Here is a 22006-nt window from a genome sequence, read left to right on the forward strand (position 1 = left end):
CCCATTTCTCTGACATCCTCCCTCCCTGGAACTGAGCAGGGCAGCATGGGAGGAGATGGGTGTCACGGTCTGTGGCCAGGCAGTTACTGGGGCAGCACCCTGGCTGCCAGGGCACTCCATGCCCAAGGACAGTCGAGTAGGGAGCAGGTCTAGGGACCTTCGTGTACCTGTCATGAGTCCCAGGCCCAGCCAGCGCACACTGAGCACCTCCAGGGACCTGTGTGCTCCTGTCATCAGTCCCAGGCCAAGCCAGTGTGCACGGAGCACTTCGGGGGACCTGTGTATACCTGTCATGAGTCCCGGGCCCAGCCAGTGGGCACTGAGCACCTGCTCTGGGTCAGGCCGGCTGCCTGCCGCCTCACAGACCTGGTGCCTGATTTCACAGCTTCCTAGGCAGGCAGCGTTATCCCTGTTTAACTGAAGAGACTGACGTCCCAAGGGCTGAAGCTGCCCAAAAGCTGTGTGGCCAGGAAGGGTTGAAGCCGAGTCAAAGCCTGGACTGGTCCCATCGAAAGCCCACACTTTTTCTTACGGATCCTGCTAGAACCTTTTCACGGGGCTTGGTTTACTTTCATGGGAGGGAACAGGGAGGGCTGGTGATAAGGGAGTCTGGGTGGTTTGCCCACCTTGGCCCCCTGGAGCTGCAGGGCCAAGGGCTGAGTGTGGCGTGGTGCTGGTGGGGGCTCCCATGCTCTGATGAGGCCGTCGTTGTGGCTGGCACGCCCGCCCTCTTAATCGCATCGTGACACCGAGGGCATCCAGATGTGATTCAAAAGAGCCATAGAGGGCCAGGTGCGGTGGCTCACGCCCATAATCCCAGCACTTTGGGAGGCCGAGGCAGGTGGATCACGAGGTCAAGAGATCGAGACCATCCTGGTCAACATGGTGAAACCCCGTCTCTACTAAAAATACAAAAAAATTAGCCGGGCATGGTGGCGCGTGCCTGTAATCCCAGCTACTCAGGAGGCTGAGGCAGGAGAATTGCCTGAACCCAGGAGGCAGAGGTTGCGGTGAGCCGAGGTCGCGCCATTGCACTCCAGCCTGGGTAACAAGAGCAAAACTCCGTCTCAAAAAAAAAAAAACCATCTAGAGTCCTCTTCTGAGGGGTGGCTGGAAATGAGATTAGCCAGCTGATGTGACGCTTGTGAAGCTGTGTTTCGTGAAAGACTCCTGGGTGCAGGGAGGAGGCAGACTCCCTCCAGAAACTCCCAAATCCCCTGAGAGTAGAGAGCGGATAGCTGGCTGACCCTCCATTTTTCTGTGGGGTCTTTCTCATCTGGTGCTTCTCCCCAGCCTTGCAGAGGATGGCTTGACACCAGCCCCAGGCGGCCGGTATGGCCCCTTCCATTGCACACAAGGAAGGGGCTCCCTGAGAAGGCAGTTGGGCCAGTGCCTCACAGGCGGTCTAGGGGCACCTGGGACTCCTGAGGCAGAAACACTTTGCAACTTTGCAGGGGTCCAGACCTGTGAGGGGCTGTGTCCCAGCCTGCCCCCCCTGCTCTGTCACCACTATCCAGTAATCCTTAGTCGGAGGCCTCCTGCCGGAACCACTCTGCAGAGACTCCAGCAGGAGGTGGTGCCTTGCAGCTTCCCCATGGGCATGGGTGGCCGAGTGCTGAGTCTAAGACATCTCGCCTCCTGGAGCCAGGGCCTGCCTGTAGGGCAAGGGCCAGGGAGTGGACACAGAGCCAGATCCAGACTGGCTAGGTTCACATCCCAGCTCTACCCTCACCAGCCGCATGGTCACCTTGAGCAGGGGTGCTGTCCCAGTCCCAGAGATGTGATGGTGCCTGCCTGCCCACTGTCGAGAACATTCAGTCAAGCACACTAAGTGCTTCCACTTGTGCCAGCCGGTGGGCATGGGCAAGGTTCACCTCTGTCCTAGCCCCACATGTGTTCTGACGCTCCAATGCTGGGCCAGGAGCCCACGTGGGACGTGGCAGTACCCATGAGGCTCTGGTCACTGCTTCCTCCCTTACCAGCTCCATGTCCCCTGTGGGTAGCAAGTGTCGCCCCACCTGCAGGCTGCAGTTACCCTTACCCTGGGCTGTCCTGCTCCAGTGTCCACAGGGCCAGGGTTGGCGGCGCGCCCTGGTGTATATCATCTCATAGGTGGTGTGTCCAGACCATAGTCAGCCTCAACACCTGAGTCCTAAAAGAGCTGGCATTGGGATGTTTCCATTCCTTTTGTCCGTTAAAGAGCCTAAAAAAATATGAAGACAGTGGGGACCAGTTTTTCCAGCTGAGCAAGGCCCTGCAGGGGTAGGAGCTTGGCTGAGCCTCCAGGAACCAGAGGAAGATTCCGCACCAAGCGAGATCTGGGGGCTTTGCACCAATGTGGCTCCCAGGCCCCATCTACATGGCAGACAGCTGCTCGCACTTTGCCTCCTCACCCAGGGACACCTGGAAGTCAAACTTGGAGACAAATCGTGCCATGTCATCATCTCCCTTTCCTCGTCTCCCCACGGGCACGGTGAGGGTGGGGCTGGGGGGGGTCCCTGGCCACACTCCCCGAGGTCTCCCTCCTTCAAGTCACTTCCCTGGCCTTGCCCTAGAGCAGGGTCTCTGTTGCTGTACACTGTGGACATTGAGGCCGGATCATTCTCTGGGTGGGGCTGTCCTGGGTACTACAGGGTGCTGAGCAGCGTCTCTGGCCTCCAACTACTCCATGCCAGGGGGACCCCCAGACATCACCACATATCCCCTGGGGGCAGAATCACCCTGGTTGAGACCCCCTAGGTTAAGGGATTTCATGGACCCCCAAGAGACTCTGCATCCCATGATCCTCTGCCCCGCTGAGGTCCCAGGAGGGTGCACACATTGAAATCACAAGTGGGAGGGAGAGAAGAGGTGCATCCCAGGAGCTGGGGTCCCCCTGATTTATGCTGTCTGCCCCATCGGGGGCTTATTCTGGTGTCGGATGTGAACAGGGGCCAACTCCGTATTTTCCACATGGTTATACTAGGGCGTCTCCCTCGTATGGGGGCTTTGTCACTGTTCTGTCAGGTGACGGGGCCATGCCCATTTCCCAGGGAAGCAGTGGAAGCTGGGAGACTGAAGGCTTACCCGGGACAGTGGCAGCAGGGGCCTCCTGGCTCTTCATTCTGGGGCCTGGGGGTGAGAGGTGCACCTTTCTCATGAGCTGGCCCGGTAGGTGTGCAGGACCCACAGGGCAGTGCCCTGCCGAGGGGAAGGGGCAGCAGGAAGCCCAGCAGTCCAGGGCCCGGGTCACCATGCAGACCAGGGAAGCCAGGCTACAGGTGTCGGTCACACAGGCAGAGCCACAGCAGTGTCCCCACCAGGCAACCCTGGGCCATGGACGAGAACCTCTGCAGGGCCCAGCAGAGCACGAGTCATTCACTGATTCACTCCTAATTCGTGGTGAGGCTCCAAGTTGGTGCTGAACCCCCTTGATCCACTTGAAGCCTTTCCACACGGCCACACATGGTGTCCATGCTCAGGAATTCCTTAACAGCAACTTCAGATCCCGATTTCTCTTCCTCTGACAGTTTACAATGAAACCTTCTGAGCGTCCAGCCAAGGAGTGAGAATGTGGTGGTGCCCGGTCTCATCCAGAGCCCACCTGGCCCATCTCTGCCTTCTGCTTTATTTTTTTTGAAGAGCTCACAGTTCATCTGACACAGAATTCAAGAAGTACAAATTGAGGTGCCAGGAGAAGTAAGGAAAAATGAGGCTTCCTTCCTCCCTAGCCCCCATCCTCTCCTTCCTCTCCCTAAACCTGACTGTGACTAGCCGCTTCTCGAACCCTCTGGGAGCAGCATGCTCTGCATGGGCTGGTTTTCCGTGCAGTGGGTCTCGCAGCCTGTCCACCCCCCGTCTGGGGGCCTCTTTTGTCTTCCGCCCTGACGAGCTGCTGCAGTGCTTCATCTCTGCACACACGCACCCAGAGTTTCTAAGGATAAATTCTTAGAAGTAGAAATACCGCATCACAGAGGATGTGCATTTTTAAAATTTTGGAAGCAGTTGCTAAATTGCCTTTCTTTGAAGCCTTAACAGTTGCAGTTTCTGCCAACCGTGAGCACACGTGGCTCTCTTTCCCCGTGCCTGGGCTGGCGAGGCCGAGTCCTCCAGTCCGCCGCATCCCCCGTCTGACAGGCAGGAGGGCAGTGTCCTGGTTGGACTGGCAGCTCCTGACTGCAAGGGGAAGCTGGTCCTTTCCCAGCACGGTTTGTTGGTGTCCTTTGCTACTTTGGGCTCTCCTGTGGGTGGCACGTGCTGCTCCCAGTTTGTCATTTTCTTTCCGGCTGTGGTGGTGGTGTGTTTGCCCTGCAGACTTCTGATTTTCCCGCATTGAGTTCAGCAGCCATGTCACTACGGCTCCTGGGACATGGACTTGTGTCCCTCCAGATCTTGGAGGTGGAAAGACAGTCTGCACACCCGCCGTGTGCGTCCCTGCCCTCACTGCAGGGACAGACAGGAGCCGGGTCTCAGGCTGCTGGGCAGGCCTGGGCCCTGTGGTTTTGCCCACCAGCCTTGGGCAGTGTGAGTGAGCTGTGTGGCCAGTTGACTGTGGCTGCTGCCGCCTGCTGGCGTTTGGGCCGTTGGCTCACAGCGTCTCTCTTGATGAGGAGGGCTTGTCAGGTGTGTCCATGTGCTGCTGGGCAGCGATGTGTGCCAGGGGCCGTCTGCAACTGGGGCTGGTGCCGAGTGTACTGGCTCTCAGTGTTGACTTCAGGGTGGCATCAGTATTCTGGGGAAGTGGGGGATGATATTTATCTAATCACAGGCGGAGTCTGCCAGCACGTGCTTCAGTGCACGTGGCTACCGCCACTGCTGCTGGTCCTACTTGTTTACATTCTCTCATTCTGGAAAAATGCTGGCTGGGTACGGTGGCTCACACCTGTAACCCAGCACTGTGGGAGGCCGAGGCGGGCAGATTGTTTGAGCCCAGAAGTTCAAGACCAGCCTGGGCAACATGGGAGGACCCCGTCTCTATAAAATATACAAAAATTGGCTGGGTCTGGGAAGTGCACCTGTGGTCCTAGCTCCTCCCAAGGCTGAGGTGGGAGGATCACTTGAGCCTAGGAGGCAAAGGCTGCAGTGAGCCATAATTGGACCACCGCCCTTCAGCCCTAGGTGACAGAGTGAGACCCTGTCTCAAAAAAAAAATTCTGGCCAGGAGTGCTGGCTCAGGCCTGTAATATAGCACTTTGGGAAGCTGAGGCAGGTGGATCACCTGAGGTCAGGAGTTCTCTAACCAACATGATGAAACCCTGTCTCTCCTAAAAATATAAAAAGTTAGCTGGACGTGGTAGTGGGGACCTGTATCCCGACTACTCAAGAGGATGAGGCAGGAGAATCACTTGAACCCAGGAGGTGGAGGTTGCAGTGAGCTGAGATCAGGCCACTGGACTGCAGCCTGGGCAAAAAGAGTAAGACTCCGTCTCAATCAATCAATCAATCAATTTTAGATAAAAATTCCAGCCAGGCGAGGTGGCTCACGCCTATAATCCCAGCACTGTGGGAGGCCGAGATGGGTGGATCACGTGGTCAGGAGAGCGAGACCATCCGCTCCAACATGGTGAAATCCTGTCTCTACTAAATACAAAAAATTAGCTTGGCTTGGTGGTTTGTGCTTGTAGTCCTAGCTATGCGGGAGGCTGAGGCAGGGGAATCACTTGAACCTGAGAGGCAGAGATTGCAGTGATCCGAGGTCGCACTACTGCACTCCATGCCTCAGCACCCCATACCCCTGGGTGACGGAGTGAGACTCTGTCTCAAAAAAAAAAAAAAAAAGAAAGATAAAAGTTCCATTCGGGCGTGGTGGCTCACGCCTGCAATCCAAACACTTTGAAGGCCAAGGTGGGTGGATCACCTGAGGTCGGGAGTTCAAGACCAGCCTGACCAACATGGTGAAACCCCGTCTTTTTTTTTTTTCTTTTTCTTTTTTTGAGACGGAGTTTCGCTCTCGTTGCCCAGGCTGGAGTGCAATGGCGCGATCTCGGCTCACAGCAACCTCCGCCTCCTGGGTTCAGGCGATTCTCCTGCCTCAGCCTCCTGAGTAGCTGGGACTACAGGCATGCGCCACTGTGCCCAGCTAATTTTTTTGTAATTTTAGTAGAGACGGGGTTTCACCATGTTGACCAAGATGGTCTCGATCTGTTGACCTCGTGATCCACCCGCCTCGGCTTCCCAAAGTGCTGGGATTACAGGCGTGAGCCACCGCGCCCGGCCCTATTATTATTATTTTTTTTGCCCCTAAGACAGTGTCTTGCTCTGCTGCCCAGGCTGGAGTGCAGTGGCGTGATCTCCGCCCACTGCGGCCTCCACCTCAGCCTCCTGAGTCCTGGGACTACAGATGTGTACCGCCGCACCCAGCTGTCTTTTGTTTTTGTTTTTGAGACGGAGTCTCTCTCTCTTGCCCAGGCTGGAGTGCAGTGGTGCGATCTCAGCTCACTGCAACCTCCACCTTCTGGGTTCAAGTGATTCACCTGCCTCAGCCTCCTGAGTAGCCGGGATTACAAGCATGTGCCACCATGCCAGCTAATTTTTATTTTTTAGTGGAGACAGGGTTTAACCATGTTGGCCAGGCTGGTCTCGAACTCCTGAGCTCAGATTATCTGCCCGCCTCAGTGTCCCCACAGTGCCTCTGTGTTTTCGGAGAGACAAGATCTCTTCATGTTGGCTGGTCTCGATCTCCTGAGCTCAGATTATCTGCCCGCCTCAGTGTCCCCACAGTGCCTCTGTGTTTTCGGAGAGACAAGATCTCTTCATGTTGGCTGGTCTCGATCTCCTGAGCTCAGATTATCTGCCCGCCTCAGTGTCCCCACAGTGCCTCTGTGTTTTCGGAGAGACAAGATCTCTTCATGTTGGCTGGTCTCGATCTCCTGAGCTCAGATTATCTGCCTGCCTCAGTGTCCCCACAGTGCCTCTGTGTTTTCGGAGAGACAGGATCTCTTCATGTTGGCGGGTCTCGAGCTGGTATTCTCCTGCCGTGCCTTGAAACTAAATTCTGTAATGAGTAAGACTTGATGATGAGGTTTTTCCATTCTTGGAGAAGGCCTGGCCAAGGCTGCTGATGGTACAGAAGCAGGAGAGGCTCCACTAGGACCCGGGAAGGGCTGGGCCTCACCCCCAGTCACATCTGGAGCAGGGTGGTGCTGGCATGGAACACAGTCCTGGAGCTGTTCCGCCTGTGCCTGTGCTCCCATGCCCACGGTTCCCTCTGCGGGGTGCCAGGTCTTGGGGAGACTGTTCTGTGCGGGGGAATGGAGTCTGCTGGCGCCGGTGTCCATTTTGCTTTTACTTGGCAGCTGGTCATTGGGGGCCTCTTTTACAGACGTGCTTCCTTTAGCTCAGCATGGTGGTACGTGTCTCTGGTCCTAGCTACTCAGGAGGCTGAGGAGGGAGGATAGCTTGAACCCAGGAGCGGGAGGCTGCAGGGAGCTGTGATGAAGCTACCTCACTCGAGCCTGGGCGACAGAGCAAGAGACCCTGTCTCCAAAAAAAGTGCTTCCAGGTAGCACATGCCGCTGCCCAGAATGCTGCTCCCCCAGCTTGATTTCATCCCACACTGCCCCCTTGGGTAGGGAGCTCACTCCAGTGGGTAGGTGACAGATCTACCCTGAGGGAGAGCTGGCCTCCCTCTGGCCTCGTGTTTGCTGGACTTGAATGACTTCCTCCCCGCTTGGCTCCGGGACTCCTGGAGCCTTAGCGCGGCTCCCTCGCCCCGGCACTGCAGCTGTGTTTGGGTCCTGCCTGGTTTTTGTTGTGCTAAGGGGTCCAGGCTACTGTCTGGGTGCTGTTGTCTTGTGAAGATGTGTCCAGCTGTCCTTCCCAGCCATGGACATGGCTGATGTCCTCTGCAACAGCAACCCTGCATGGCCTGGACCAGCACTGCGGTTCTGATGGGGCCCCCTCAGGAGCCCCTGCCCCCAGCGTGGGTTTTCCATGCTACAGTTCTGCCATTGCCATTGGCCTCTGCTGCAAGGTTTCCTTTCTATAAGTGCTGGTGGATCTGTGTAGAGTCCCTTCATCTACAAATTGGTCCCGGGTGGGGGGCCACAGCTCTCTTGGGGCTCAGGGTCTGCATAGATTCCCCCTTCATCTGTGAAGCAGTCCTGGGCGGCCCACACCCACAGCTCTCCTGGGGCTCGAGTCTCTATGGCCCCTCTGGCTCCAGGCTCGGGAAATTGTTCGCCAGAGGCTGTCTGTACTGGGGACAGATGCTGAGGCCTCTCCTTGTCCTGGGATGGTCAGTGCTGCCTCAGGAGTGGTTAGCTGTGGTGGGGCTGCGGGAGGTGGCTGTGCCCTGTGGAGAACTGGTGGGGACTGTGGGTGGGGAGAGGCCGGCCCTGGGCAGGGGAGAAGGGGGTGGAAGGAAGCTGGTGATGTGACCTGGCCCTGGGAGCGGCAGGCTGGAAGGAGGGAGAACCGCCAGTTCTCTGCTGCTCTGTGGCCACCTGGACTACCCTGTGCAGCGGGCTGAGCCACATAGAGGACCCTGGGCCTTCTGTGTGGCCGTGGGCATTGCTGCCCCGTACTCTGCCTTCGTGTCCTCATCTGCACAGGCAGTGGGGCTGGCATGAGGCCTTGCAGAGGGGACATGAGATAAGCCGCGAAAACCCACTAACACGGGACTTCGGGCTGCATGCTCCTGTCCTCAGAGCCTGACTGGCTCCATGCGGCTGAGCCAGGGACCCCTTGTGTCCTGTGACTGCAGGCCCAGGCAGCACGGCCTGTGGGCTCTTGCCGAAGCAGCAGCCATGTGGTAGACCTTATCTCCAACTCCAGGCCAGGAGCTGGTCAGAGGCCGCCTGGGGCTGTGGAGGTGGATCAGGCTGACCGCCTCGGTATCTCAGGACAGGGTGGTGCCTGGGATGACAGGAGTGGCCGCAGACCCTCGTAGGTCTGTCCCCACCTGCTGACTCAAGCAAGTGCATGCCTCGGGTGTCTTGTTTCCTAGAAAGGCGGGTCTCTGTGAGTCGGCCTCCTCCAGGGCCCTCCCAGACCCTCACGTGGCCCTTTGTGCCTGGCATCTCTCATGGGGTATGACGTCCTCTGGGCGTGTTCACGCTGTGGCCTGGGTCAGAGCCTCGCTCCTTTTCATGGCTGAATCATGTTCCGGCGTGTGGAGGGTTGCACTGGTTCGTGCCTCACTTGTCGATGGGCACACAGGATTTTGCTGTCTTGGCCGATGTGAATTGGGGGTCTGCGTCTCTCCCTTCCCTGGGTGCGTATGTGGGAAGTGCTGGGTCACGTGGTCACTGGGTTTCCTTACTTTGCCATAACTGTGCTGTCACTTAACATCAGGAGCAGAACTGGGCAAAGCTTTCCTCACTGACAGCAACTGTTTTTAACCTTTGAGGAACTTCCTGCCAGAGAAGTCACCAGGGGCTGGGGAGAGGGATGGGGAGTGAGTGGGAGGGTCAGAGGGCTCTAGAGACGGTCATGGTGGCGGCTGCGCGGCCATGGGAATGTGCTAAACGCCACTGAACTGTATGCTTTTTTTTTTTTTTTTTTTTTTGAGACGGAGTCCCACTCTGTCGCCCAGGCTGGAGTGCAGTGGCATGATCTTGGCTCACTGCAACCTCCACCTCCCAGGTTCAAGCGATTCTCCTGCCTCAGCTTCCTGAGTAGCTGGGATTATAGGCATGTGCACCTGGCTAATTTTTTGTATTTTTAGTAGAGAGAAGATTTCTCCATGTTGGTCAGGCTGGTCTTGAACTCCCAACTTGAGGTGATCCACCCGCCTTGGCCTCCCACAGTGCTGGGATTACAGGCCTGAGCCACCATGCTCAGCCAGAACTGCCTACTTCAATGTGGTCAAGGTGATGAACTCTAGGTGTTTTTTTTTTTACTTTTTTAAATTTTTGAGACAGAGTCTCGCTGTGTCACCTGTGTCACCCAGGCTGGAGTGCAGTGGCATGATCACAGCTGACTGCCGCCTCAAACTCCCAGCCTCAAGTGATCCTCCCGCCTCAGCCTCCCAAGTAGCTGGGACCACAGGTGTGTGCCACCACACTTGAGCGCAGGAGGTCGAAGCTGTGGTGATCTGTGATGTGTCATGGCATTACAGCCTGGGCAACAGAGCAAGACCCTGTCTAAAAAAAGAACCAGTGTAGCTACGGACCGGCAGCCTGCGCGTGGCCTCGGGCTGTGGTTTGCTGGCTCTGGTGGAACGGGCGCTGTTTCTCGGCTACCTTCTGTCTCCATTGCTCACAGGGGCTTCACTTTGTTCTCGTGCAGAGCCCCTTCCTGCCTCGGGCTGTGCATCACCCTCTGGAATGTTCTTGGCCACTCTCCTTTAGGCTCCAACATAAATGCACCCCCACCTCGGAGGGGCCTTTCTGGTTTGGCTGAGCCTGGTCCACTGTGGAGGCTGCACGGGCCCCTGATGTTACTTTGGTTGTAGCTAAGCATGGATGTGGCTTGTCCACCGGAGGCTGATGTTCCCAAGCCGTGGCCTGGTCTCCCTGGGCCTGGACCCACGTGGCTGGCCCGGGGCCTGTGCGTGGCCAGCTCTTGCACACTGCCTCGGAACCGGTGTGGCTTGTCGCACCTCCTTGCATGCATGCGCACTTGTAGCTCAGGAACCTGGGTCCCCGTGGCGTCTCGGGACTTCGAGGCTGCCGACACTCTGGGAAGAGTCCTTGTGGGGACCGCCGGGACTCCAGCCCCCACCTCCCTCCCGGGACCTCCAGGGTAGAAAGCCCCCTTCCCGGGCAGGTGTACAGGCTGGTAGGGTCTGTGAGCAGCAGCCGGGGCCAGGCTGGGGGGAGTCTCACCCAGGATGAGGCCAGGGCTGGCAGGAGGTCCCTGCAGAGGAGCCAGGAGGAGCCCACGGTCACTCTGGCTCCTAGGGCCTGGAGGTGTAGCCAAACCCCCCCGAGCAGCCGCTCCTGCCCCACTGACCTCTCCTGCCCTTCCTGCTGCAGGCTGACCTTGCTGCGGGCCGAGCCCTGCCTCGCCATGGACCAGGACTATGAGCGGCGCCTGCTCCGCCAGATTGTCATCCAGAACGAGAACACGATGCCCCGAGTGAGTGCCCCACCCTGCCTACCACTGCAGCTCCCCTCCCCCAGCTGCCTCCGCCCTGGCCAGCAGCCTCAGGAGCCCCCACTGTCATAGGCTGGAGCCCCACAGACCACTCAGGTCCCAGTCCCCAGGTCACACGGGGCCTCCGCCTCCCAGGGTGTCAGGGCTGCTGCCATCCCCAGAGCCGTAGCCAGAGCTCAACAGGGCCTGGGGGGGGGGGGCGGGCAAAAGGCCCGGAGTGGTGGAGCTGGGGCGGCCCCATGAGCAGAGGCCCAGGGTGGCCTGCAGAGCCTTTAGGGAGACCCATTCCTGCCTCCTGGCCCCAGGTGAGTCTGGAACCTTGTGGGATTTAGGGATGCCTGGTTTTGTCCTTCCTTGCGCTCCATCCCGCCTCCCAGCCCTGCTTTGTTTGCCTTGCCCTGGGCTCTGGGTATGCCAATGGCTCGGGGCTGGTGCTCGTGACTGCTGCTTGTGGCTGGCGCCTGCTGTGTGACAGCCACATCCCTCACCTGCCTCCCCATCCGACTCCTGAGGGCATCTTTGGGACCAGACTCCTGTTGCCATCTACACAACAGGAAGCCTGGGTCAGAATCGCGTCAGGCTTAGCCTGGTTGGCCACCAGCCCCTGACCTCTGACAGACACCCAAGCTGTCATTCTCATAGACTCAGTTGCTGTTGTCCTGAGCCCCCCCACCCAGGTGGGTCTGAGAGGCATGGGCCTGTGGGGAGGGGCTGCCCCGTCACAGCTCCCTCGGCACCGGTGCCCTCTGTGCCCAGGCATTGGGCTGGGCCTGGGCAGACTCACCTTCAAGGCTTAATTCAGCTTCAGACCCTAGAGTCTGGGCCCTGGGACCCATGGGAACCCACCACAGCCCCCTTTCCCTCCGGTGCAGCTTGACCCCGAAGCCCCGCAGGGTACAGATCCAGGGAGGCAGAGCCAGGATTGTGCGTGATGTAGCAGGGTCCCGGTTGGTAAAGGGACAGGGCCACTGTGAAAGAAAAGTAGCATAGAATTAGAGGGGTCTTTGCAACCTTGGGGGTTTCAGGCAGAGAGACGCATAAATAGAGGGGTGTCTGTGTGCACAGAGAGGATTTAGGCGCCCCAGCATCCCAGCAGCAGGGAGCAGCCCTAGTGCCGGCCCTCAGCCTCCAGAGCACTCTCGGGGCTGCTGGGAGGATGGTCGGGGCCTGAGCGCTCTGTGTGCCTGCGGTCCCAGTGATACGTGGGAGGGCTGGTCACGGTGTGAGGACCCAGTGCATTTCTAGTCTCAGGGATGCAGTGAGGCCTGGGTGTGAAGAGAAGTGGGTGAGGGGTGGGCGTTTGCAGGGTGGGAGAGCTCCCCACAAACCCGTCCTGCTCCACGGTCACCAGTACAGCCTGGACTTGATGACACTGAACCACCTTCAGACCCAGACAGAGTGCTAGTTTGTGGAGAGACCTCCCTGGAACCCTCCGAAGTGTGAGGTCCCTGACAGTCAGCGTCACAGGCTGCGGGTAGGAAGATGGGCCAGCAGACAGAACGTGACCCACCCGAGCCTGGGTTTCCTGGGCCTCCACCACAGAGGCTGCACGTGGGTCCCATGCAGCACTTGCGGAACCTCTCCCAGTCCTGCCGGCTGGGGCCAGAGGTTGCCGTGTGGGCAGGGCTGCACTCCCTCCCCAGTCTCCAGGGCTGGGCCCTCCCTGCCTCTCCCAGTGCCTGGGAGCTTGTGCTGCCCATGGCTGTGACTGTCCCTCTGGCCTCTGCGTCCCTCCCGGGAACATCTCCCTGTCTCTGTCCATGTTTCCCTTTCTTCTTTTTGTTTTTGTTTGTTTTGTTTTTTGAGATGGAGTCTTGCTCTGCCTCCGGGCTGGAGTGCGGTGGCACGATCTCGCTCATCACAACCTCCACCTTCCGGTTTCAAGCAATTCTCCTGCCTCAGCCTCCTGAGTAGCTGGGACTACAGGCTCACGCTACCACGCCTGGCTAATTTTTTGTACTGTAGTAGAGACCGGGTTTCACCATGTTGCTGGTCATGAACTCCTGAGCTTAGGCTGTCCGCCCGCTTCAGCCTCAGCCTCCCAAGGTGCTGAGATTACAGGTGTGAGCCCCCGTGCCCAGCCCGTGTTTCCCTTCATGTGAGGACACCTGGTATGAGTCAGAGCCCACCCTAACGGCTTCTTCTTAACTTGAGTCTGCTAATCACATCTGCGAGAATCTCGTGTCCAGACACAGCCTCGTTCCCAGTACAGGGCTGAGCACTTCACAGTGCCCTTTGTGGGCACCAGTCAGCTTGGAGCAGAGCCTCATAGAGAAAGGGCGGCGTGGGGATGGTCAGATGGGGTTGGAGGGTTAGATGGGTGTCGTGGACCCATGGTCCTAACTTCCTGGCAGGAAATGGGGGCAAGGGGTACTGTACTCCCAGGCGGTTCTGGGCACAGCTGTTCCATGTCCGGTGCCATCAAGGCCTGCATCTGTGATTGTTCAGAAACAGTGAACGTGCGGCATCCCGCAGTGCTGGGAGGACAGTCGGGGTCTCATCCAGCCCTGCTCCGTGGCTCTATCTCCTCCGCCGTGGCCCCCATTCCTGCTGCCCCCACCCCTGTCCCAGTCCTCTCCACCCTCCTGCCTGACATAGTTGGGAGGCTGAGCCTGCCTGTGGGCCTGGCACCTTCCGGAAGCTTCTGGCACAGAAATCACTGACCGAGAGTGACTTTGTGGCTCCACCCCTTGGGTTTTCAAGATCGAAGCCCCCTTTGCTCAGTGGCCAGATGCAGAGAGAGGCTGGCCTGGGGCCACTCTCGGGGATCTGGGGACTGAGAGCAAGCCCTCCCCTGGTGCCCTTCAGGTCACGGAGATGAGGCGGACCCTGACACCTGCCAGCTCCCCAGTGTCCTCACCCAGCAAGCACGGAGACCGCTTCATCCCTTCCAGAGCAGGGGCCAACTGGAGCGTGAACTTCCACAGGATCAATGTGAGTGGCCGGCTGGGCAGGAGACAGGACCCCCTGGGAGGCCCAGGGCCCCACCAAACCTCCTCGCTTCGAGGCTGGGGACGAGCAGGTGCCTTGACTCCTCCCTCCCTCTCTCCTCCCTGCAGGAGAATGAGAAGTCTCCCAGTCAGAACCGGAAAGCCAAGGACGCCACCTCAGACAACGGCAAAGGTGAGGGTCACAGCCTGCCCACTTGCCCCACAGGCCGCCCCGCCCCTCCCCGCCTCACTGTGCTTGGTGCCCACAGACGGCCTGGCCTACTCCGCCCTGCTCAAGAACGAGCTGCTGGGCGCTGGCATTGAGAAGGTGCAGGACCCGCAGACCGAGGACCGCAGGCTGCAGCCTTCCACGCCCGAGAAGAAGGGTCTGTTCACGGTGAGCCCACAGCCCCACCCCAGAGCTGTCTCCCGGTGGCAACCTCCCAGGCACCAGCCCTGCCTCCCCGAGCCTGGTTCTTGGACCTGGCCATGGCTCAGCACCCTGTCCTGACCCTGCTCCTCAGCCAGGCCAGGGGCCCTGGTACTCTGGGGCCGAAGGCTGCTGGCCCAGCAGGCAGGCTGGGAAGTGGAGGCACAGGAGGAGTCTGGGCTCAGCCACACCGATGCTACCTGGGGTCCCAAATACCGAAGCTGGTGGGGGTCCTGCCCTAGGGAGGCAGCACTGGGTCCGGCCACAGGCCCTGTTGTGTCCAGAAGATTCTGGAGCCCGAAGGCAGGATCACACAGAGCCCTGTGTGGGTGCCTCAAGAAGGAGGGCGGAAGGGGACGGGGTTCACAGTCCCTGCTGGGAAGGTGCCTTCCTGTTCACAGCTGCTCCAAACGTGGTCTCAGGGCCTGCCTTAGGGGTGTGGGCAATACCAGGAGCGCGGGGGTCTGGCTCAGAGGGTGCCAGGGCCTGGGCATCCATTCAGCTGGTGTGTTGCCTGCTCCCCAGTATTCTCTCAGCACCAAGCGCTCAAGCCCCGATGACGGCAATGATGTGTCGCCGTACTCCTTGTCTCCTGTCAGCAACAAGAGGTGGGTGCAGGGCTCCTCAGCACCGAGAGTCCCTGTGGGGCCTGGTGGGCGGGGCTGAAAGGGGCTTCCCCAGGGCATGGTGGCCTGGAGCTGTGACTGTGCCCTCCCCCAGGGTCCTGAGAGTGCAGGGGGCCCAGCCCCCCATTAGCCATAGTCAGTAACAGAAGTGTACGCTAGGCCAGAGCGGCCCAGAGACCCCCTCACCGAGAACACACCGTGGCTGGCAGTGTTGGCCTCAGACGGGTCAGGGCAGTCAGGAAGGGCTGCCTGGAGGAGGTATGGGCAGCAGAGCCAGCACAGCTATGGGAGGGAGCCCAGGAGAGCCAGAGACCTGAGGGTGAAGGGCTGTGGGGCCATCCCCAGGTTTAGGGTCACACGGTGGCGGCAGGGATTGGAGGGGCTGGACCAGGCTGGTGGGGCCGGCAGGGGAGTAGAGACTTTCTGTGCGTTCGCAAGAAGTGACCCACGTGCAGTGGCTGACGGATGCCACGGGGCCACCTCTGCAGCCAGAAGCTGCTCCGGTCTCCACGGAAACCCACGCGCAAGATCTCCAAGATCCCCTTCAAGGTGCTGGACGCGCCCGAGCTGCAGGACGACTTCTACCTGAACCTGGTGGACTGGTCGTCCCTCAATGTGCTCAGCGTGGGGCTGGGGACCTGCGTGTACCTGTGGAGCGCCTGCACCAGCCAGGTGGGTGCCGCGTCCCGGGTGCATGTGCGCAGCGGTCTCCCCAGCTCCCAGTGGCCCTCATTATACCAACTAGGATCTGGGGAGCGTCCGTACGAGCCAGGCACCCACTATAGCCCTCCCAGCCACAGCACTCCCAGGCACGGCCCTCCCAGCCATCTCAGCCACTGGCCCCCCAGCCCTTGCAGCCACTGCCCTCACAGCTATAGCGGTCCGAGCCCTCCAGGCCTTCTTGGCCATGTCGTTCGCATTCCTCTCTGCCATGGCCCTCCCACCCAAGGCCCTCCTAGCCACAGCTCTTCCCTCCAGTGGTGGCATGTGCAGCCGCATGGGGTCCCCACTGGAGCGGCACTCTCCTTACTGCACCCCTCTGGGTCCTGTCCTCAACATTTTGGTGTCCCCTCTTGGCAGCAGGAGCCCCACAGCACTGGGCATCTTCCTCCCATCTTAAGCTTGTCCCATGCAGTCCTGTGTCCCCTGCACCTGTGCCTTTTTTCCACACCCAGCTTGAGCCTGGAGGGTCCCAGCAGTGACCAACCCAGGGATCCCCTGGCTTGGAGTGATGAGTGAGTGGGTGGAGAGTGGAGGAGAGAGTGGAGGGGAGAGCGGAGGGGAGAGCGGAGGGGAGAGCGGAGGGGAGAGCGGAGGGGAGAGCGGAGGGGAGAGCGGAGGGGAGAGCGGAGGGGAGAGTGGTTGGAGAGCGGATGGAGAGCGGAGGGAGAGCGGAGGGGAGAGTGGATGGAGAGTGGATGGAGAGTGGATGGAGAGTGGATGGAGAGTGGATGGAGAGTGGATGGAGAGTGGAGGGGAGAGTGGATGGAGAGTGGATGGAGAGCGGAGGGGAGAGTGGATGGAGAGTGGATGGAGAGCGGATGGAGAGCGGAGGGGAGAGCGGAGGGGAGAGTGGATGGAGAGTGGATGGAGAGCGGATGGAGAGCGGATGGAGAGCGGATGGAGAGTGGATGGAGAGTGGAGGGGAGAGTGGATGGAGAGTGGATGGAGAGTGGATGGAGAGCGGAGGGGAGAGTGGATGGAGAGCGGAGGGGAGAGTGGATGGAGAGTGGATGGAGAGCGGATGGAGAGCGGAGGGGAGAGCGGAGGGGAGAGTGGATGGAGAGTGGATGGAGAGCGGATGGAGAGCGGAGGGGAGAGTGGATGGAGAGTGGAGGAGAGTGGATGGAGAGCGGAGGGGGGAGAGTGGATGGAGAGTGGATGGAGAGCGGAGGGGAGAGTGGATGGAGAGTGGATGGAGAGTGGAGGGGAGAGTGGATGGAGAGTGGATGGAGAGTGGATGGAGAGCGGAGGGGAGAGTGGATGGAGAGCGGAGGGGAGAGTGGATGGAGAGTGGATGGAGAGTGGAGGGGAGAGTGGATGGAGAGTGGATGGAGAGTGGAGGGGATAGTGGATGGAGAGTGGATGGAGAGTGGATGGAGAGCGGAGGGGAGAGTGGATGGAGAGCGGAGGGGAGAGTGGATGGAGAGTGGAGGGGAGAGTGGATGGAGAGCGGAGGGGAGAGTGGATGGAGAGCGGAGGGGAGAGTGGATGGAGAGTGGATGGAGAGTGGAGGGGAGAGTGGATGGAGAGTGGAGGGGAGAGTGGATGGAGAGCGGAGGGGAGAGTGGATGGAGAGCGGAGGGGAGAGTGGATGGAGAGTGGATGGAGAGTGGATGGAGAGTGGATGGAGAGCGGAGGGGAGAGTGGATGGAGAGTGGATGGAGAGTGGATGGAGAGTGGATGGAGAGTGGATGGAGAGCGGAGGGGAGAGTGGATGGAGAGCGGAGGGGAGAGTGGATGGAGAGCGGAGGGGAGAGTGGATGGAGAGTGGATGGAGAGTGGATGGAGAGCGGAGGGGAGAGCGGAGGGGAGAGTGGATGGAGAGCGGAGGGGAGAGTGGATGGAGAGCGGAGGGGAGAGTGGATGGAGAGCGGAGGGGAGAGTGGATGGAGAGTGGATGGAGAGTGGAGGGGAGAGTGGAGGGGAGAGTGGATGGAGAGTGGAGGGGAGAGTGGATGGAGAGCGGAGGGGAGAGTGGATGGAGAGTGGATGGAGAGTGGATGGAGAGTGGATGGAGAGCGGAGGGGAGAGTGGATGGAGAGCGGAGGGGAGAGTGGAGGGGAGAGTGGATGGAGAGTGGATGGAGAGTGGAGGGGAGAGCGGAGGGGAGAGTGGATGGAGAGCGGAGGGGAGAGTGGATGGAGAGCGGAGGGGAGAGTGGATGGAGAGCGGAGGGGAGAGTGGATGGAGAGCGGAGGGGAGAGTGGATGGAGAGCGGAGGGGAGAGTGGATGGAGAGCGGAGGGGAGAGTGGATGGAGAGCGGAGGGGAGAGTGGCTGGAGCGTGGATGGAGAGTGGATGGAGAGTGGATGGAGAGCGGAGGGGAGAGCGGAGGGGAGAGTGGCTGGAGCGTGGATGGAGAGCGGATGGAGAGTGGAGGGGAGAGCGGATGGAGAGTGGAGGGGAGAGCGGAGGGGAGAGTGGATGGAGAGTGGATGGAGAGCGGAGGGGAGAGTGGATGGAGAGCGGAGGGGAGAGTGGATGGAGAGCGGAGGGGAGAGCGGAGGGGAGAGTGGATGGAGAGCGGATGGAGAGCGGATGGAGAGCGGATGGAGAGCGGATGGAGCGTGGATGGAGAGCGGATGGAGAGCGGAGGGGAGAGCGGATGGAGAGCGGAGGGGAGAGCGGATGGAGAGCGGAGGGGAGAGCGGATGGAGAGCGGAGGGGAGAGCGGATGGAGAGCGGATGGAGAGCGGATGGAGAGCGGAGGGGAGAGCGGATGGAGAGCGGAGGGGAGAGCGGAGGGGAGAGCGGAGGGGAGAGCGGATGGAGAGCGGATGGAGAGCGGATGGAGAGCGGATGGAGAGCGGATGGAGAGCGGATGGAGAGCGGATGGAGAGCGGATGGAGAGCGGATGGAGAGCGGAGGGGAGAGCGGAGGGGAGAGCGGATGGAGAGCGGATGGAGAGCGGATGGAGAGCGGATGGAGAGCGGATGGAGAGCGGATGGAGAGCGGAGGGGAGAGCGGAGGGGAGAGCGGATGGAGAGCGGATGGAGAGCGGATGGAGAGCGGAGGAGAGAGTGGATGGAGAGCGGAGGGGAGAGTGGATGGAGAGCGGAGGGGAGAGTGGATGGAGAGCGGAGGGGAGAGTGGATGGAGAGCGGAGGGGAGAGTGGATGGAGAGCGGAGGGGAGAGTGGATGGAGAGCGGAGGGGAGAGTGGATGGAGAGCGGAGGGGAGAGTGGATGGAGAGCGGAGGGGAGAGTGGATGGAGAGCGGAGGGGAGAGTGGATGGAGAGCGGAGGGGAGAGTGGATGGAGAGCGGAGGGGAGAGTGGATGGAGAGCGGAGGGGAGAGTGGATGGAGAGCGGAGGGGAGAGTGGCTGGAGCGTGGATGGAGAGTGGATGGAGAGTGGATGGAGAGCGGATGGAGAGTGGATGGAGAGCGGAGGGGAGAGCGGAGGGGAGAGCGGAGGGGAGAGTGGATGGAGAGCGGAGGGGAGAGTGGATGGAGAGCGGAGGGGAGAGTGGATGGAGAGTGGATGGAGAGTGGATGGAGAGCGGAGGGGAGAGCGGAGGGGAGAGCGGAGGGGAGAGTGGATGGAGAGCGGAGGGGAGAGTGGATGGAGAGCGGAGGGGAGAGTGGATGGAGAGCGGAGGGGAGAGTGGATGGAGAGCGGAGGGGAGAGTGGATGGAGAGCGGAGGGGAGAGTGGATGGAGAGCGGAGGGGAGAGTGGCTGGAGCGTGGATGGAGAGTGGATGGAGAGTGGATGGAGAGCGGATGGAGAGCGGATGGAGAGTGGATGGAGAGCGGAGGGGAGATGGTTGCGTTTATAGACTGGTGCTTTATGACCAGTGGTAAAGCTCACGTAGACACATTGACCTGTACCCTCAGGTGACGCGGCTCTGTGACCTCTCGGTAGAAGGGGACTCAGTGACCTCCGTGGGCTGGTCTGAACGGGTGAGTGTAGAGGGTCTTTCCCCACCCTGGGAGGTCTGTTGGGGACCTTGACGGTGTTTGTATGTTGCAGACCCAGAGGGGCCAGTCTCTGCCCAAGCATAGTTCTGTGTCCCCCACTGTCCCTGGCCTTGGTGTGGTGGTGGTAGAGGGAGTAACAAGAGCAAGCAGGGACCCGGCAGCCCCCGAGAAAGGATGGCAGCACCAGTGGGGAAACAACACCCCAGTCCTCCGTGGGCCTGTCCCGTCTGGGACTCGCTCCCCTGGCGCTGCAGTTTGTACTCAGCGTCGAGTGGGCTTGAATTCTGTTTGAGATGATGATGAAAACATCGCGGCAACGACTTTGAAGTGTGTCACGGGGAGGGTGTCTGCTCTGCCCAGAGCTGCCCAGGGCTGGTCCTAGCGGTGGAGGGCCACGTACCCCGAGTCTGTTGGCTGGACTCTGACAAACCCTGGTGCTGCGTGTGCGGGGCATGCCCGCCACCCCGGAATGTGCTGATGGGGTGGAAGCTTCATCAAAGGGACAGGCATTCAGAGGTTTTTAGGGAAACCATCCAGACCCTGGTGAGCAGAGCCCAGGGTGACCAGGTCCAGGCTGGACAGAGTCCTTGGGCCAGACCTGACACGGGCACTCGGGCCATGCCTTCTGTCCTAGGGGAACCTCGTGGCGGTGGGCACGCACAAGGGCTTCGTGCAGATCTGGGACGCAGCCGCAGGGAAGAAGTTGTCCATGTTGGAGGGCCACACGGCACGCGTCGGTGAGGAGCCTGGGTCCTGTGGTGGGTTAGCTCCCCGAGGCCAGGAGAGGCTCACCCCTGCTTCCACCTGGCCTCCAGGGGCACTGGCCTGGAACGCTGACCAGCTGTCATCTGGTAGCCGGGACCGCATGATCCTGCAGAGGGACATCCGCACTCCCCCGCTGCAGTCAGAGCGGCGGCTGCAGGGCCACCGGCAGGAGGTGTGCGGGCTCAAGTGGTCCACGGACCACCAGCTTCTCGCCTCCGGGGGCAACGACAACAAGGTATGCACACCTAGAGCCTGGCTTCTCCCAGAAGCTGCAGCCCTCACGCTGGCAGTGACGGCGGAGCCTCGGCTGGGGACAGGGGTGGGGCCCACTCCACAGCCTTCAGCAGGGCCTCAGGCTCGTCCCTCCTGCTCAGCCAGTCCCGTTCTGGAGCACGCAGTAACGAGCATGTGCCCCCAGGAGTCCTTGAGGGAGCAGCAGGAGGGGCGTGGGTTGGGGCACCAGGGCAGGTCTTCACTCCTGTGGGGACCAGCGTATGGGATCACAGGGCTGGAACAGCCCCGGCCTTACAGCCCCTGTCCCCCAGCTGCTGGTCTGGAATCACTCGAGCCTGAGTCCTGTGCAGCAGTACACAGAGCACCTGGCGGCCGTGAAGGCCATCGCCTGGTCCCCGCACCAGCACGGCCTGTTGGCCTCGGGGGGCGGCACGGCCGACCGCTGCATCCGCTTCTGGAACACGCTGACGGGGCAGCCACTGCAGTGCATTGACACAGGTTCCCAAGTGTGCAACCTGGCCTGGTCCAAGCACGCCAACGAGCTGGTGAGCACGGGCGGCCCGGCCTCAGGATGTGCGTCCCGCTGGCCCCTTGCCATGTGACAGTGGCTGGTGGGGAGATGGGTCGGAGTTGCTCTGAAGGGAGGTGGGCGAAGGAGGCGGGGTGTGGAGGCAGGGAGCTCTGCGGGGTGGGGCAGGGCCCCTGGACCCCATCAGGACCTCACCTGGGGCAACACTCAGGCTTCTGGGCCCCCTTTGCAGCCACACCTGGTGGCTCTGTGAAGAGCTGGAGAGCTCCGACGGCTGCCTGTGCTCGGAGAGGAGGCCCAGGACGAAGTGGGCTCCACTGGCACGCTGGCCTGCCCCAGCCGCTCTGGGCTGTTTGTCCCCAGGACAGATGCAGGGATGACCTGCCGGTGGGCAGAGGGGCTGTGGGTCCTCTGTGGGTCCTTGTTGGGCTCCAGCCTTTGGAAGTGGATGTGGGGGCCGAGCTGTGGCCTCTGCACCTCCCAGACAGAACCAGGAGATGGAGCCACGTCCCGCAGCCCCTGCTCCTGCCCGGCTGGCTGGCAGCTCCCAGCTCTCCTGTGGCCTCGGGCTGGGTGTGTGGGGGGCAGCAGGCATCACACCCAGCCTCGTTCCACGCCACTGACCGCGGCGCCCCTCCCACCCGCAGGTGAGCACGCACGGCTACTCACAGAACCAGATCCTCGTCTGGAAGTACCCATCCCTGACCCAGGTGGCCAAGCTGACGGGGCACTCCTACCGCGTGCTGTACCTGGTGAGTGCCCCGGGCTCCTGGAGAAAGCGCCAGCCGTGGCCGCGTCCCGGGAGGACGGTGTCAGACCTAGAACCCCAT

General features: G+C 60.6%; 1 protein-coding gene across 7 annotated transcripts in view; it reads left to right on the forward strand.

The window, feature by feature from the left end:
• The window catches only part of FZR1 (fizzy and cell division cycle 20 related 1), a 30492-nt gene that overhangs the window by 5388 nt on the left and 3098 nt on the right, over nt 1–22006 (forward strand). For 4 of the 7 annotated variants that reach the window (XR_013531250.1, XR_013531249.1, XM_035286636.3 and 1 more), the window contains exons 2-12: nt 10899–11001; nt 13828–13953; nt 14079–14142; nt 14219–14346; nt 14905–14987; nt 15494–15677; nt 19565–19630; nt 20283–20385; nt 20464–20648; nt 20959–21192; nt 21824–21928. Coding sequence is in view for 5 of the 7 variants with exons in the window: in XM_035286636.3 (XP_035142527.1) it covers nt 10933–11001; nt 13828–13953; nt 14079–14142; nt 14219–14346; nt 14905–14987; nt 15494–15677; nt 19565–19630; nt 20283–20385; nt 20464–20648; nt 20959–21192; nt 21824–21928 (1347 nt within the window). In the remaining 2 variants the exon portion in view is untranslated. Of the gene's footprint in view, nt 1–3509; nt 3679–10898; nt 11002–13827; nt 13954–14078; nt 14143–14218; nt 14347–14904; nt 14988–15493; nt 15678–19564; nt 19631–20282; nt 20386–20463; nt 20649–20958; nt 21193–21823; nt 21929–22006 lie in introns of all 7 variants that reach the window. The other 3 variants (XM_078361521.1, XM_078361522.1, XM_078361523.1) reach the window with 2 other exon arrangements.

This window comes from Callithrix jacchus, chromosome 22, assembly GCF_049354715.1.
Source record: "Callithrix jacchus isolate 240 chromosome 22, calJac240_pri, whole genome shotgun sequence".
NCBI classification, from domain to species: domain Eukaryota; kingdom Metazoa; phylum Chordata; class Mammalia; order Primates; family Cebidae; genus Callithrix; species Callithrix jacchus.